Source organism: Urocitellus parryii, chromosome 6 (assembly GCF_045843805.1).
Source record: "Urocitellus parryii isolate mUroPar1 chromosome 6, mUroPar1.hap1, whole genome shotgun sequence".
NCBI lineage: Eukaryota > Metazoa > Chordata > Mammalia > Rodentia > Sciuridae > Urocitellus > Urocitellus parryii.
The window spans coordinates 27,470,622-27,483,187 of record NC_135536.1 but is presented as its reverse complement, the minus strand read 5'-3'; the positions used below and the strand labels follow the sequence as shown (position 1 = coordinate 27,483,187).

The window sequence follows — 12,566 nt, the reverse complement described above, 5'->3', positions numbered from 1 at the left end:
ACAAAGATCAAATGAGATGATGTATGCATAGTGCTTGGCATCGTGTCTGGCCCTTATGCTCTACTCAGTAAAAATTATTTTTAATTATTTTTTATAATTAGACATTATATTTCTTAATATCTTTAATGAATTATCATAATAGCCTGTACTCAAGAGGCACTAGAATAAAGGTACTGTTGAGACTCTGAATATAATCTGTAGATAGATTAGGACCTACAGTTGCACAGGGAAAAAAGAGGTTGTCCTATCTTTTTAAAATGTATACCCAGGGTTGATGTCTTCTTAAATGGCTTCCAAAGCTATTTTACTAACTCTGCTAGTAAAATAGAAACTTGATATGACCTTTAAGGTCTCTAAGGATCTGATCACAGCTGACTTTTTTAGAATTCTGTTTTCCCTGTTACACCTTATAACTCATCATTTCCCTACTGTATCTCTTGAGCATAACAAGCTTTGGTGTCTCAGTTCTGCCCTCCAGCTAGAAAACCCTCCTGTCTGCCTTGCACATTGTCATTTCTTAAGACTCAGCTCTACATTACATCCTCTGGAAGCCTTGCTTAACGTAGCACCCACTTGTATTTCCTCCCCCATGCTGGTACGTGCCTGTATCATATTGTGATGTCTTGTTTACATGTATACTTCCTGGATGTCTCTGAGTTTATTCTTGAATTCTTTTTTTTTCTTTTTGTGGTGCTAGGGATTGAACCCAGGTCCTTGTGCATGTGAGGCAAGCATTCTACCTGTATCTGTGCTGTATCCCCAGCCCTATTCTTGAATTCTTAATAGTCACCATGTCTCCCTTCCAATGTCATCCTATTTCTGTCAAGCCAAATCTTTCACTATTTCCATGGACCCCTGAGGACTTTTTGTACCCCTTTGCCTTTGCACCTGCTTTATCTGTTCTGTGGTTGGTCTGACTTTCTTATGTTACTTTATCTATTAGCTCATTGACATCTTTCAAGACAAACCCAGTTGTCACTCCTCTGCTAACCTTTTTCCTAACTCTGCTAGTCGAGGTTAGACTCTTCTTATCCTCTAACCTCAGCACTCTGTTCATAACTTTGCAGTAGCACCTGTGTGTCATCTAGAGTCATCTTTGTGTTTATCTCTCCTACTGGACTGGCAGCTTCTTGAGAACAGTAACCCTCCATTGGTTTTCCCCTCCAGTGCTGAACCGCAACCCTTTTTCTTAGAAGATACTGGAAGTGTCCATTGAACGAGTACTTGGTTCTAGCTTTAATTGCATTTTGGTGGGTTGACAGCAGGCTTCCCAATGTACCTGGTTTGGTGAGGGCCTAAAACACTTAGATTTTATCGCAATCTGTTTGAGGATGGGAGTGGAGTTATAGAATATAGCACCAACTTCCAAAATCTTAGATTGAAGTAATAAATAAGTTTCATTCTCCATCTACTTGGTTCTTATATGAGGATAAATTTCACCTAGTTGTTGGTGTAAAACTGTTGTTGTAAGCAGTTAATCATGATAGCTTCTCTGTTTTATTATCTGATTAATTTTTGAAACCTTAGGAATTTATTACCTTACGTTAGTAGAACATTTTGATGTGAAAGAAGCAGTGACTTTCTCTGACTCAGTGAAATCCCCCAAGTCCATTTGATCGGCGTGGGTCTCCGTTCCCCTTCCTTCTTATGTTCAGTTTCTATAAACTAAGTGCATCTGGACTTTTTTAAGTTGTTGACTGTCTTCGTGGCTTTTGTGGTTCTAATTCCATTTCCTGTCAGCTCTGGGATTTTGTGTGCTTCATTAACGCCCCCTCCACCGTCAGATATGATTTTGTATACGTGTGTGTATTTGTGTCTCCTTGCTTCCCTCTGACTCTTAGCTTCCCTTGGGATTTAAGTTACAAGGAGTAAGCTTTTTGTTTTTGTTTTTGTTTTGTTTTTCTTCTCTCTTTCATTTGTGTTAGAATAAACAGGAATTGAGAGCTTCCCAGAAAATTTTGGCTTAAACAGAGTGTTGGTGCTTTTAGAAGTAAATAGTCCAGAGATGGGGTTCCCTATACTCATTTAGTTGTTGTCCCTGACCTTCCATCATATGGATCTCTGCCAGGAGCACTCCATTACCATCCTGTTTCTGTCCTGTGGTTGTTTCTTGCCCCACCATCTGCGATGTCTGTTTCCAGGTACCTTCGATATTCCCATTCATTCTTTTATTTATATTTTTTGAATTTTTTCCCCCAGCTCTTGCTGTTTGAAGACGGCTCTTGCCGTCTTTAGCAGTGAATTACCATCAACAATTTGTCCCTGTCAAACCAAAATTTACATGTAATGGTACATACATATACTTGCATTATATTGTCAGTGTTTATATATAGACTTAAATGTAGTCATTTAGTGCTTTTTCATAGATTGGTGCATCTAGAAAGACCTTAGAAAATAATTAGTTCAGATATAGAAATGGAGATCTTGAGAAATTAACATGTGCCTCAGGGTTTAGAGCTAGTAAATGAAAGAATTTGAATGAAAGAGACTGAGCCTGAAGAACCAGGCTTCAGAAGTCACATTTTGGTAATCCTAGTATCTCGATCATGAAACTTCATTTATACAATGTTTGATGCCCACCCCAACAAAACAGATTTTTGACAATTAACTTTCACTGCCTTCCAAGATGGCAAAAATATGCCACCATATGAAATAATATGCTTCAATAGCAGCGTTTGAAATATGCTAAGGAACTTGGCACTGTGAGATAACTGACTATGAGAACAGCCTTTTTGACCAGTCGAAGAAAAACAGCCAAAAACAACAGGATGTTAGCTGTGCTCTAAAGATGTTGCTGCTGACAGTGGTTTTATCTTTGTGTGTGAAGATGCCTAAAGTCATGTGCTGTGACCAAGTGGGATCATGTGGATCAGATGTGAGACCACTTAGGGAAATTATCAGCCTGGCCTTGTTTTGATCAGAGACCAGTGAGTTGTTAGCTCAGGGCCACCCATGCCCAGTACCTCTGTCTTTGCTGAATGAAATCTGGTTTGGCCTTTTGTTGATTCCTCAGGGTAAACTGAAGTTTTAAAGGGAGCAGGCCCACAAACCAAGGAGTGAATGTATAGTTCACGCTCTCCAGTAATGTAAACTACTTGACCTCCAACAGAATAAGAACGAAAGTCAAATGTTCACTTTTCAAGATAAGATTATCTTTTCCACTTTACCCCTTGGTCCTATTTAGTTGGGAAGGGAAGTTTACTGCAGAAGGGACTTAGTAGGTATGGGAAGTACCTGCTGTTTGTCAAGCAAACGAAGGTTATTTCCTTCAGTCTTCAACAGTATTGTTGGTCTTTATTACCAACCAGATACCATAAAACAAGGATTAAAAAAAAAAAGATTCAGGAAGGTTAAGGAAGTTATCCTAGGTCATGCAGCTAATAAGTGGCAAAACGGAGTTTGAGAGCCAGGTCTCTCTGGCTCTTTCTCCACCCACATAAAGACAAGTTCTGATGAGCCTGCCACTTTTGGCATGCCTCATATCCTGGATTCTCCTCTGCTCTCTTGTAACTAAATCTCAGGAAAAATGACCTCATCCTTCCTAGCAGATCATGCCTGTGAAAGGGCGCTCTTTCTGCTCTAGTCAGGAGTAACCTCTCCTAGATGGTCCTTTCAATCTGCCTTTGTATCTGGAAACCAGATACCGTATTGAATTATTGGACTAGTTAGTAAATTGGCTCTGGCCTTTTTGTTTTATTTAGTTCATTTTCCTGTGGAATCTTGGTCTGCATTTTTCCAAAACTCTTTTTGTGTGGACCCCATTATAATGATCTCTCTTCACTTTTTTTTCGGTGGGGGGGTGTACTAGGGATTGAACTCAGAGCACTCTACCACTGAGCCACGTCCCTAGCTCTATTTTGTATTTTATTAGAGACAGGGTCTCAGTGAGTTGCTTAGCGCCTCACTAAATTGCTGAGGCTGGCTTTGAACTTGTGATCCTGAGCCTCTGGGATTACAGACTTGCGCCACCGCCCGGCCTCCCTCTTCACTTTTAAACTCAAATCCAAAGCCAAGGTGAAAAAAATTTCCTTTATACAAAAGGATTTCAGTGACAGTGAGTACTGGCTAATGTCAGCACTTTCCATTGCCTCTGGGACTATAACTTCATCTGGGACTTTATTTCTGGGGAGGGTTAGTGGACTGTTTCCAAAATTAGTGGTGTGACATGTTTAATAATCTCTGAGGCCTTGGATGAACTATTTTCTCCATCAGATCTTTTTTTCCTTTCCCGTCTAAGACCGTCTTTTACCAGTTTTTCCTTAATATATTTTTAATATGTAAAATTTTTAATGAGAATTTCTTTAATTTTCTTCATGATTAGTGACATATATTATTCTCAGGCCATGTGGATCAGGTTATTTTGGGGGAATAGCTGTAAATTACTGTTTTTCTCACAAATTGTGTGACTTTTTTCACTTAAGTCTTTCTTTTCTCTCTCTCTCTCTCTCTCTCTCTCTCTCTCTCTCTCTCTCTCTTTCTCTTCTTTCTTTCATTTGTTATTTCTAATTGTTTCCTGTGTATTACTTACGGAGTGGGCAGCTTGGTATATAATGATAAATAAGACATGGCCCAGCCCTCAAGGGATGGGGAAGAGCAGACAGGAAATGATAAATGACAGAACAAGTAGTGGGACAGAACAAGCTGGAATACACAGCTCTGGACCCCATTACAAAGACCTCTCTTGACTTTTAGGAGAGCCACAAAAAGTCATCTCAAAAAGGGGGAATATGATAGTAAGAAACAGTGTCTCTACAGGATGTGGCATTTTTTGAAATGGTATACAGTGTGACTAGATTTGCCCATGGAATGGGGGTTTAGAAGATAAGCAGATTTATAAAGGACTGACAAGTTTTGTTCATCTGCAGGTAATAGATAGTTTGGAAGCTTTTGAGCAGGGAATAATAAGATTATTTTGTTTTCTTTAACTTTTATCATAATTTGAACTGGAGCTCAAGATGAGAGAGTTATAACAGAGGGAGTACTCTACAGCATTACAGCATTACTAGCATATCAGCATAACTAGCAGTGACCAATTTAAAAATTTTCAGGAACCAATCTGACATTAGTGTTTATTGCTGGACCAATTCACTATTTCAATGTGATAGATTTTTTTTTTTTTTTTTGTACTGGGGATTGGAACCAGGGGCACTTAGCCACTGAGCTAGTAGCCAACCCTTTTTATTTTTTGAAACAGGATTTTGCTAAGTTGTTAGGGCTGTGCTAAGTTGCTGAGGCTGGCTTTGAACTTGTGATCCTCCTGCCTTAGCCTCCAAAGCCACTGGGATTATAGGCATGTGCTACCATACCCGGACAGATATGTTTTTTTAGAAAGGTAATTCTGATGGCCTTGAAGAGTAAACTGTAGCTGGGGAGAGACTAGTGCTAGGGAAAGGCCTTAGGAGGTGAGAGGTGCAGTAACTGTGTAGTGAACTCTCACTGGGTGACCAGGTGTTCCTACCCAGGATTACCCAGGAGAGAAGAAACAGAATGTATGCTCTCATAAATATCTCTGCACAAATATTTATAGCAGCTTTATTCATAATGGCCTATAATTGGAAATAACTCAAATAACTATCAAATGCTATTTAATGGATATAATGTGGTATGTCCATATTATAGAATACTACTCAGCAGTAAAAAGTAATTAATTATACTATTGGCATGTGTAAATAAATCCGAAAAGCACAATGCTCAGTGAAATAAGCCAATCTCAAAAGGCTGTAATACTATTTTGATTCCATTTATTTGGCATTCTGGAAAAGGCCAAAAGTAGACAAAAATCAGATCAGTGGTTGTTGGAGGACAAGGGAGGTGGGGATTGACTGCAGGGTGGCCTGAGGGAACTTTGGGATAAAATTGCTATATGTCTTGACTGAGGTAGTGTTTAAACACTGTATACATTTATCAAAACTCATCAAGCTCTTCACTTTAAAGGGGTGAATTTTACTATATATAAATCATACTTCAATAAACCCGTTAAGACAAACAACAATGTAAATGAACCTCAAAAACGTGCTAAATTAAAGAAGTCAGACTCAGAAGAGTATATCCCATGTGATTCCATTTATAGGAAACTCTAGAACAGGCAAAAGAAATCTGTGGTGAAAAAAAAAAGAGTTGTATTTGTCGGGAGTAGGGGTAATAGGCAAGGTATATACCAGGAAAGGGCATGGGGACTCTTTCTGAGGTGAGGGAAATGTTCTGTGTGGGTTACATGGATGCATCCAGTTACCAAGACTCACTAAACTACCCCTTAAGCTCTGTGCACTTCATCATTGTAAGTTGTACCTTAGAAGGGATAGAGAAGATCTGATGGATTTAAGAGGAAGGATGATAAAGAGAAATGTGGCAACATGTTGGATTTTCGAGGTGGCAAGGAGAGTGTTTCTAGCTTTGGGGCCTGGTGAATGGGGTCACCTTTTTGCAAGATAGGAAACTAAACAATTTTGGGCAAAGATACCAGTGCTGATTTGCTGAGTGTGGAGTTCCTGTGGGATATCCTAGTGACAGTGTCTAGATGGATGTTGGAATTATGGATTTGGCATCCAGGAGACACTTGACTAAAGATAGTTAAATGTTATCATATCATTGATTGTAGCCGTGAGAATATATGAGCTTACCCAAGAAGAGAATAGAACTGAGCAGGAAAGAGATCTGAGGATGCCAGAAGAGAAGGAATAAGAGGAGAATCAAAAGAGAGCAGTGTCCTGGAACCCAAGGGAGAAGAAAGTTCCTGTCAGTCGGAGGTGGTTGACACTTCCAGATGCTCGAGCTTTTTGGTGATCACAGTCAATTAGTAGACAGTGGAAGCAGAAGCAAATTTTTATGGGGTGGGGAGGGAATAGGCATTAAGAGAGTTCAGACAGCTAAGTGAAGGTTGCTATTTTAAGAAGCCCTGTTTAAAGCAATGGGGAGAAAGGGGTACAGATGTAAAGCAGAGGTGCAGAGAAGCAGCCTCTTACACTGACCAGTCTCATTTTCAGGTTGCTTTGGTTTGGCCAGGGGCTGAAGGAAATTTTTCTTACCAAGGAAAATTGTCCTGGGGAAATAATTGAATAAGGTTGTAGCAACAGTCTTTGAAAATCATTGATCTGAACAGAGGAACAAAGAGAGGAACTATCAGCACAGGAAAAGCCTGGCTTATCTGCACCCAATGACAGGGACACTTGGAAATCTCATCCTGGATACTGAATTTTTAAAATTCTAGACCCGGCTGTTTAAACACACAAAAATGAAAAGGTGAGGAAGCTTGATATTCTCAGCACCACCTTCTCTTTGCCTTTTAAAATCTTTAATATCCATGGAAAAGTCTAGCCCTAGTTAAAAGAACCCAGGCTCATGTTTTAAGCTGAGTTGTTTATTCAAGAGAGAAATCTGATACGCAGCTGTCTTCTGCCCCTTCCCTCTTCCCTGGCTCCAGCCTTTTAGGTGAGCTGAGCTTTGCACTGTGTCGCAGTGGTGCCCCATGGCCACCTGTGCTTCTTCCTCACTCTTCCGTGACTGATACAGGCGTAGTTAGATATTTTAGTTTGGCACACTCCCCATACACAGTGTTTAGCACCAACAGGTTTTATTCACCGGAATGAAAATTAATTTAGCACTGTGAAGGGAGTTCTTTCTCTTTAGGCCATATTTTTTTTTTCTTTCACTTCCCAAAATATTTGTTCTCAGCGTCTCTGCTGAGGTTCCTGTAATTTGCCTGTGATTTGGGGAAACGGTTAAGTAAATGTGGTGGTTGCTGAGTGCTCCCCTGGATTGTTAATCTAACTATGTCTTAATTTGTGGCTGATTCTACAAACCTGATTAATATATGCATTGATCATTATTTTCACTATGTTCTTCCTAATATGATTACCACTGCTGCTTTATGAAACAGTTTAATCCTGAACTAAATTCAGCTTTTAAAACTGAAGAGACTATTATGTTCTTGAATCAGACAGTGTGCTCTCCTGTTCATATAATGTCAACAAGGACTTCTAGATTGTACATACAGTCAAGTTTTTCCTTTTAAATGCCTTGATCGGTGCTTTATTGCAAAAGGTTTTTCTCAGGATAAAGGGGGAATATCCTGTGGCATTATTGAGGTTTGGGCTATTAGATATTCAGAAGATTCTAGTAGCTATAAAAGGTAAGAATTTGCTACCAAAATAGAGAGCTAAAGGAGTTTCCTTTTATTTACATTTTGAAATGTAGATGATATGTACATTTTATATAGTTATCTGAAGGTGAATCTCATCTCAAACACTCATATAATTTTTTATTAGTTTGCAAATTAAATTGAATCCTGTGTAATTGCTGTGGAAGCCAATGCCTTCATGGAGACTTTACCCTAGAGGGTTTAGAATACAAATATCTTCTTGTTTTCACACAGCACAAACCAGATGGAGATTCAGTGAGCATACAGGTATTGATAGTGATTAATCCGGAGGGCAGAGGAAACCAGAGGTTGCTAACGAAGTGTCAGAGAGAGAAGTGACTCCCCAGGTTCTACAATGCACAGTCAGGTGGACCTCTAGGTCTCCAGGTTCCCATTCTAGGATTCTCGGCACTGCATCATAAAACTTCAGACTTCCTGTGTTCTGAAATCTTTGAGGCCATCTTTTTAGAAGTCTATGTTTATTTTTTTTCCTTTTCTTTCTTTCTTAGAGGATTAAGAAATAAAAAAAACAAAAACCCTTGTTTTTTCGGGGGAATGGGGTACTGGGGATTGGACCCAGGGGCACTCGACCACGGAGCCACATCCTCAGCCCTATTTTGTATTTTATTTAGAGACAGGGTCTCACTGAGTTGCTTAGCACCTCGCTTTTCCTGAGGCTGGCTTTCAACTCATGATCCTCCTGCCTCAGCCTCCTGAGCCACTGGTATTGCAGGCGTGCACCACTGTGCCTGGCTTAAAAAGAAACAAAAACAAAACCTTCTTTTTTTTTTTTTTTTTTTTTTGGTGCTGGGGATTGAATCCATGGCCTTGTGCATGCAAGGCAAGCACTCTACCAACTGAGATATATCCCCAGCCCCCCAAAAATCCCTTCTTGATAAAATGAAATTTGTTTCAGAATGAGTTTCTGAAAAATTTCTGTTGTTCTGTGGGTATGACCTCTGATCACAGTAAGGAATTTAGTCTTTTTCCTTGGAGAAAAGGTGTGATTTCTTTTGAGTGACCTGGGGTGGGAAGTTTGGGAAGTCTGTAGCACTTATGAGACTCATGTTTGGTATGTGTACATCAAGATGGTACACCACTGTGATTTCATCTCATTAGTGAGAGCATCTCACTAGTAATAATATGAAGAGCTCCAAAGTTAACCTTTCATTCCTGAGTTTGTTAAATGAAATCAGGCAATCTAAGAGTCTTGTTTTATTTCTTGCCGTAGTTGGGGTGGAGCACTGAAGAAGAAAATCAGTAAATAATCCAGAAGCCATGGAAATTTGGTCTTTGACTGCCCCCCCCCTTTCTTAAATATTAATGGTGTGAAATGGTTTGTCACAATCCTGCTTTGCCATTCCTGGCTTCATCTTTTCTCTTCTGAATTTCTGTCTACAGGCCAATTATTTTACCTTCTGTGTTCAAAGGGAGATTGAAACCATAGGAGAGAGGAAATAATAAATATATTTTACATTTAAATGTCTTCTTGACCTGGGTTACAAAAGCAAGATCTTATGTCTAAGAAAATGTGATGGAAGGACCCTAGAGTGGTGTCTTGAGTATATTTTTCTGTTTTCAGAGTATGGCAGGGAGGTTTGGAGTAGTCCCGAGCAGTGTCGACACTGGATGCACTTGCTTCATTCCTTTTCTCAATAGTTGTTTATCCATGAGCATAGCAGCATCATGCTTGTGAACTCTTGTGGAGTCAGGTTGCTCTCTATGGAGGACTCGGGAACACAAATAGAGTGGATGATATAAGCAGGAATTGTATAATATCTTAAAATTAGCTTTAGAACTTGATTAATGTCTTGAACTTGAAGGATTCTCTTCTTTTGTTTCCGCTTACTGTTTATACTGTTTCTAGAATTCTGGGGAAGTTGATGGATCAACCCTTTCGGATCTTTGTGCAGTTGTGATGTGTTAAATGATCTTGTGTGTTGTGTTGTATTTCTAGAACTATATGGCTTTGATGTGCTCATAGATTCTACTCTGAAGCCATGGTTGTTGGAAGTGAATCTCTCTCCTTCTTTGGCCTGGTAAGTCATTTCCATCAACTTGAAAAGGACAAACGTACAAGTGACCCTAAAACACTTTTTAACGAGGGTCAGGAGGGTCATTTCATTTAGCACTAGAAGACTTTCCCCCTGTTATTAGATAGAGAAGGCTCAAATTTTTAAATGATTTTTTTGGCAACCAGGGATCCCTGTTTTCCTAGTCAGTTGCAGTATATGCTTACTGTTTATTGGACCTCTGGAATGTGATTTCTGCATTTGTTTTTATCCTGAAGGGTTTTTTTTTTAAACTTGGTAGGTCTTTTGTTAAGAATAAAGAAATACATATGGTATTATATTCTCTTTATTACAAAGGTTTATACCGACTCAAGTCCACATATACTGTAAAGCTGGACCTCTGCTTATGTAGGTTGTACCTGGTTCTTTTGCCTCCTCCACGTCCTGGTATCCATCCAAAATTAAAGTCTAAGAACTTCAAAAAATCTTTTTTTAAAAACCAATTCTTGTTTAGAAGAAGGAAAGACATATATTTTTCAGAACTGAGAAGATTCTTCTTACCTCTGCAGCCAGAATTTCTATTAGCTATACACTTATCTAAATAGAAAACCCTAGAGATTTATGCCAAAGACCACCCGGCTGTTGAATTTTAAGGATGAGAAGGAATGGCAGAATGCCAGTGGAGCGAGATCTGGCTTCACCTCGGTAGTAAGGTGTAGAACTGGATGTTACAGATACTGCAGATGTTATGCTGTACTTTGGCCAAGTCAGCCTTCTGCAGATTACCCAGTAAAGCACCTTAGACACTGTTAGATGTCCCCGGGTGTTGCTTTGGGTACAGCATGGAGGACACCAAAGCCAGCCTTTTGCTTTCTGTTCATGTTGCTTGTGTTTCTGTGTGGGTTCCTGCTGCATCGTTTGGTGGGACTTTGGTATGTTTTGTTGTGTCTTTCTGCATTATTTGCAAGCCTAAGAAAATTGATTTAAAACAGAAAATAAAGACTTAACAGAAAAGTATGAAGGTGGCCAAAGTTTCTTGTCTTGTATGTGAATGTGATTCAACTATTGCAGCAGTAAAACAAAATTTGGATGATGGGCATACTCGTAAAAGAGCATACTAAAAGTCTAAGCCTTTAAAATCTATGGTGATAATGAAGCAATATTCTTGACTTGTGCAAAATTTGAATTGCATAAGACCTTCTGGAATAAAAAGATTACATGTTAGGGAATCAATGCGTTGGTGCTGGGCCTGCCTCACAGAGGGCGAGTTTAACACCAGGCTTTTATTTCTAGTACTTCTGCCCAGATGTTCTTGTCTTTTTCCATGGATTTGATGTGTTTTATGTGTTGCTTCTCATCAACATTTGGAAACTCTCCTATATGGGGGCCCATTAGAAGGCAGCTATTCTGTTAACCTATAAAATTTATCAATTGTTCTTTTCTTTCTCTATTTTCTTAGTGATGCACCTCTGGACCTAAAAATTAAAGCCAGCATGATTTCAGATATGTTCACTGTGGTAGGTGAGTAGTAGTGTTTTTCAAAACAGTCTCATATAAAAATTAACTAGAGCATCCATTTTGTCAGGCTCCATAGGTATTGCCAACTGGCAGTTCCTAAGCCATGCTGAATGTTTTGTACTAAAAAATTATATTTTCAGGGAAGTGTTTATATGTTTCTACTCCCCCTGGCTCCATCCTGTCCTGAGGCTGAACCACAACTAAGGCTGAGACCTGAGGCATAGGAATTATGAGCTGAGGCAGAGAATTAAGCAAAGATCTGCAGAAAGTGTATTTTTCTCTGAGCTGGGAAAGTGAAACCCACTGACGAAGCCTGGTTACAAAGGAGACTGGCTGTGTTTCTGCTAGACAGTCTCTATTGGTCTCAATATGATCCCTGGTGTAGTATTTATAACCAAAGTGGCCCAAAGAAGAAATCTCATTTTAAGTAGATAAGCCAAAACTTTGAAATGGAGATGGGCATTCAGGTGGATATGATGTGGATTTATTGTTGTTTTTTGAAATTCTCTAAAAAGACATAATAAAGTATATTTGAGATGAACCTAGTACTTGATGTACCAGTAAATGCTATAAAACTTAGCTACTCTATTCTTCTTGGATGGGAATTCACTTCTTTTTAGGAAGTCAGTGAAATTAGCTGACGTCCAATTTCTTAAATGATAGATAATGTACAAAGCCCGTTTTGGGAGTAGCCAGTGGGCCACCTTCGGCATTTCCAGAAGTAGATCATGTAGCAGGACAACACTGCTCTCTTGCTTTTGGATACCCAGTAAAAACAACATCATTCTCTAGTCAGATTCTGGAAACCACTTTGAAATAACTTGTTTTTATTAATAACTATGTGTTTTAAAATGGCCATATACACATTTACTCAGGATTCATCAAGAATCTACATCTCT

The 12,566-nt window shown here is 39.2% G+C and overlaps 1 protein-coding gene across 1 annotated transcript in view; it reads left to right on the top strand.

Moving 5' to 3' along the window:
• Ttll5 (tubulin tyrosine ligase like 5) overlaps window positions 1-12,566 on the top strand; it is a 260,147-nt gene that overhangs the window by 57,912 nt on the left and 189,669 nt on the right. Inside the window, exons 13-14 of the mRNA XM_026401550.2 lie at window positions 10,095-10,176; window positions 11,609-11,670. Of these exons, the coding sequence (XP_026257335.1) occupies window positions 10,095-10,176; window positions 11,609-11,670 (144 nt within the window). The remainder of the gene's footprint in view (window positions 1-10,094; window positions 10,177-11,608; window positions 11,671-12,566) is intronic.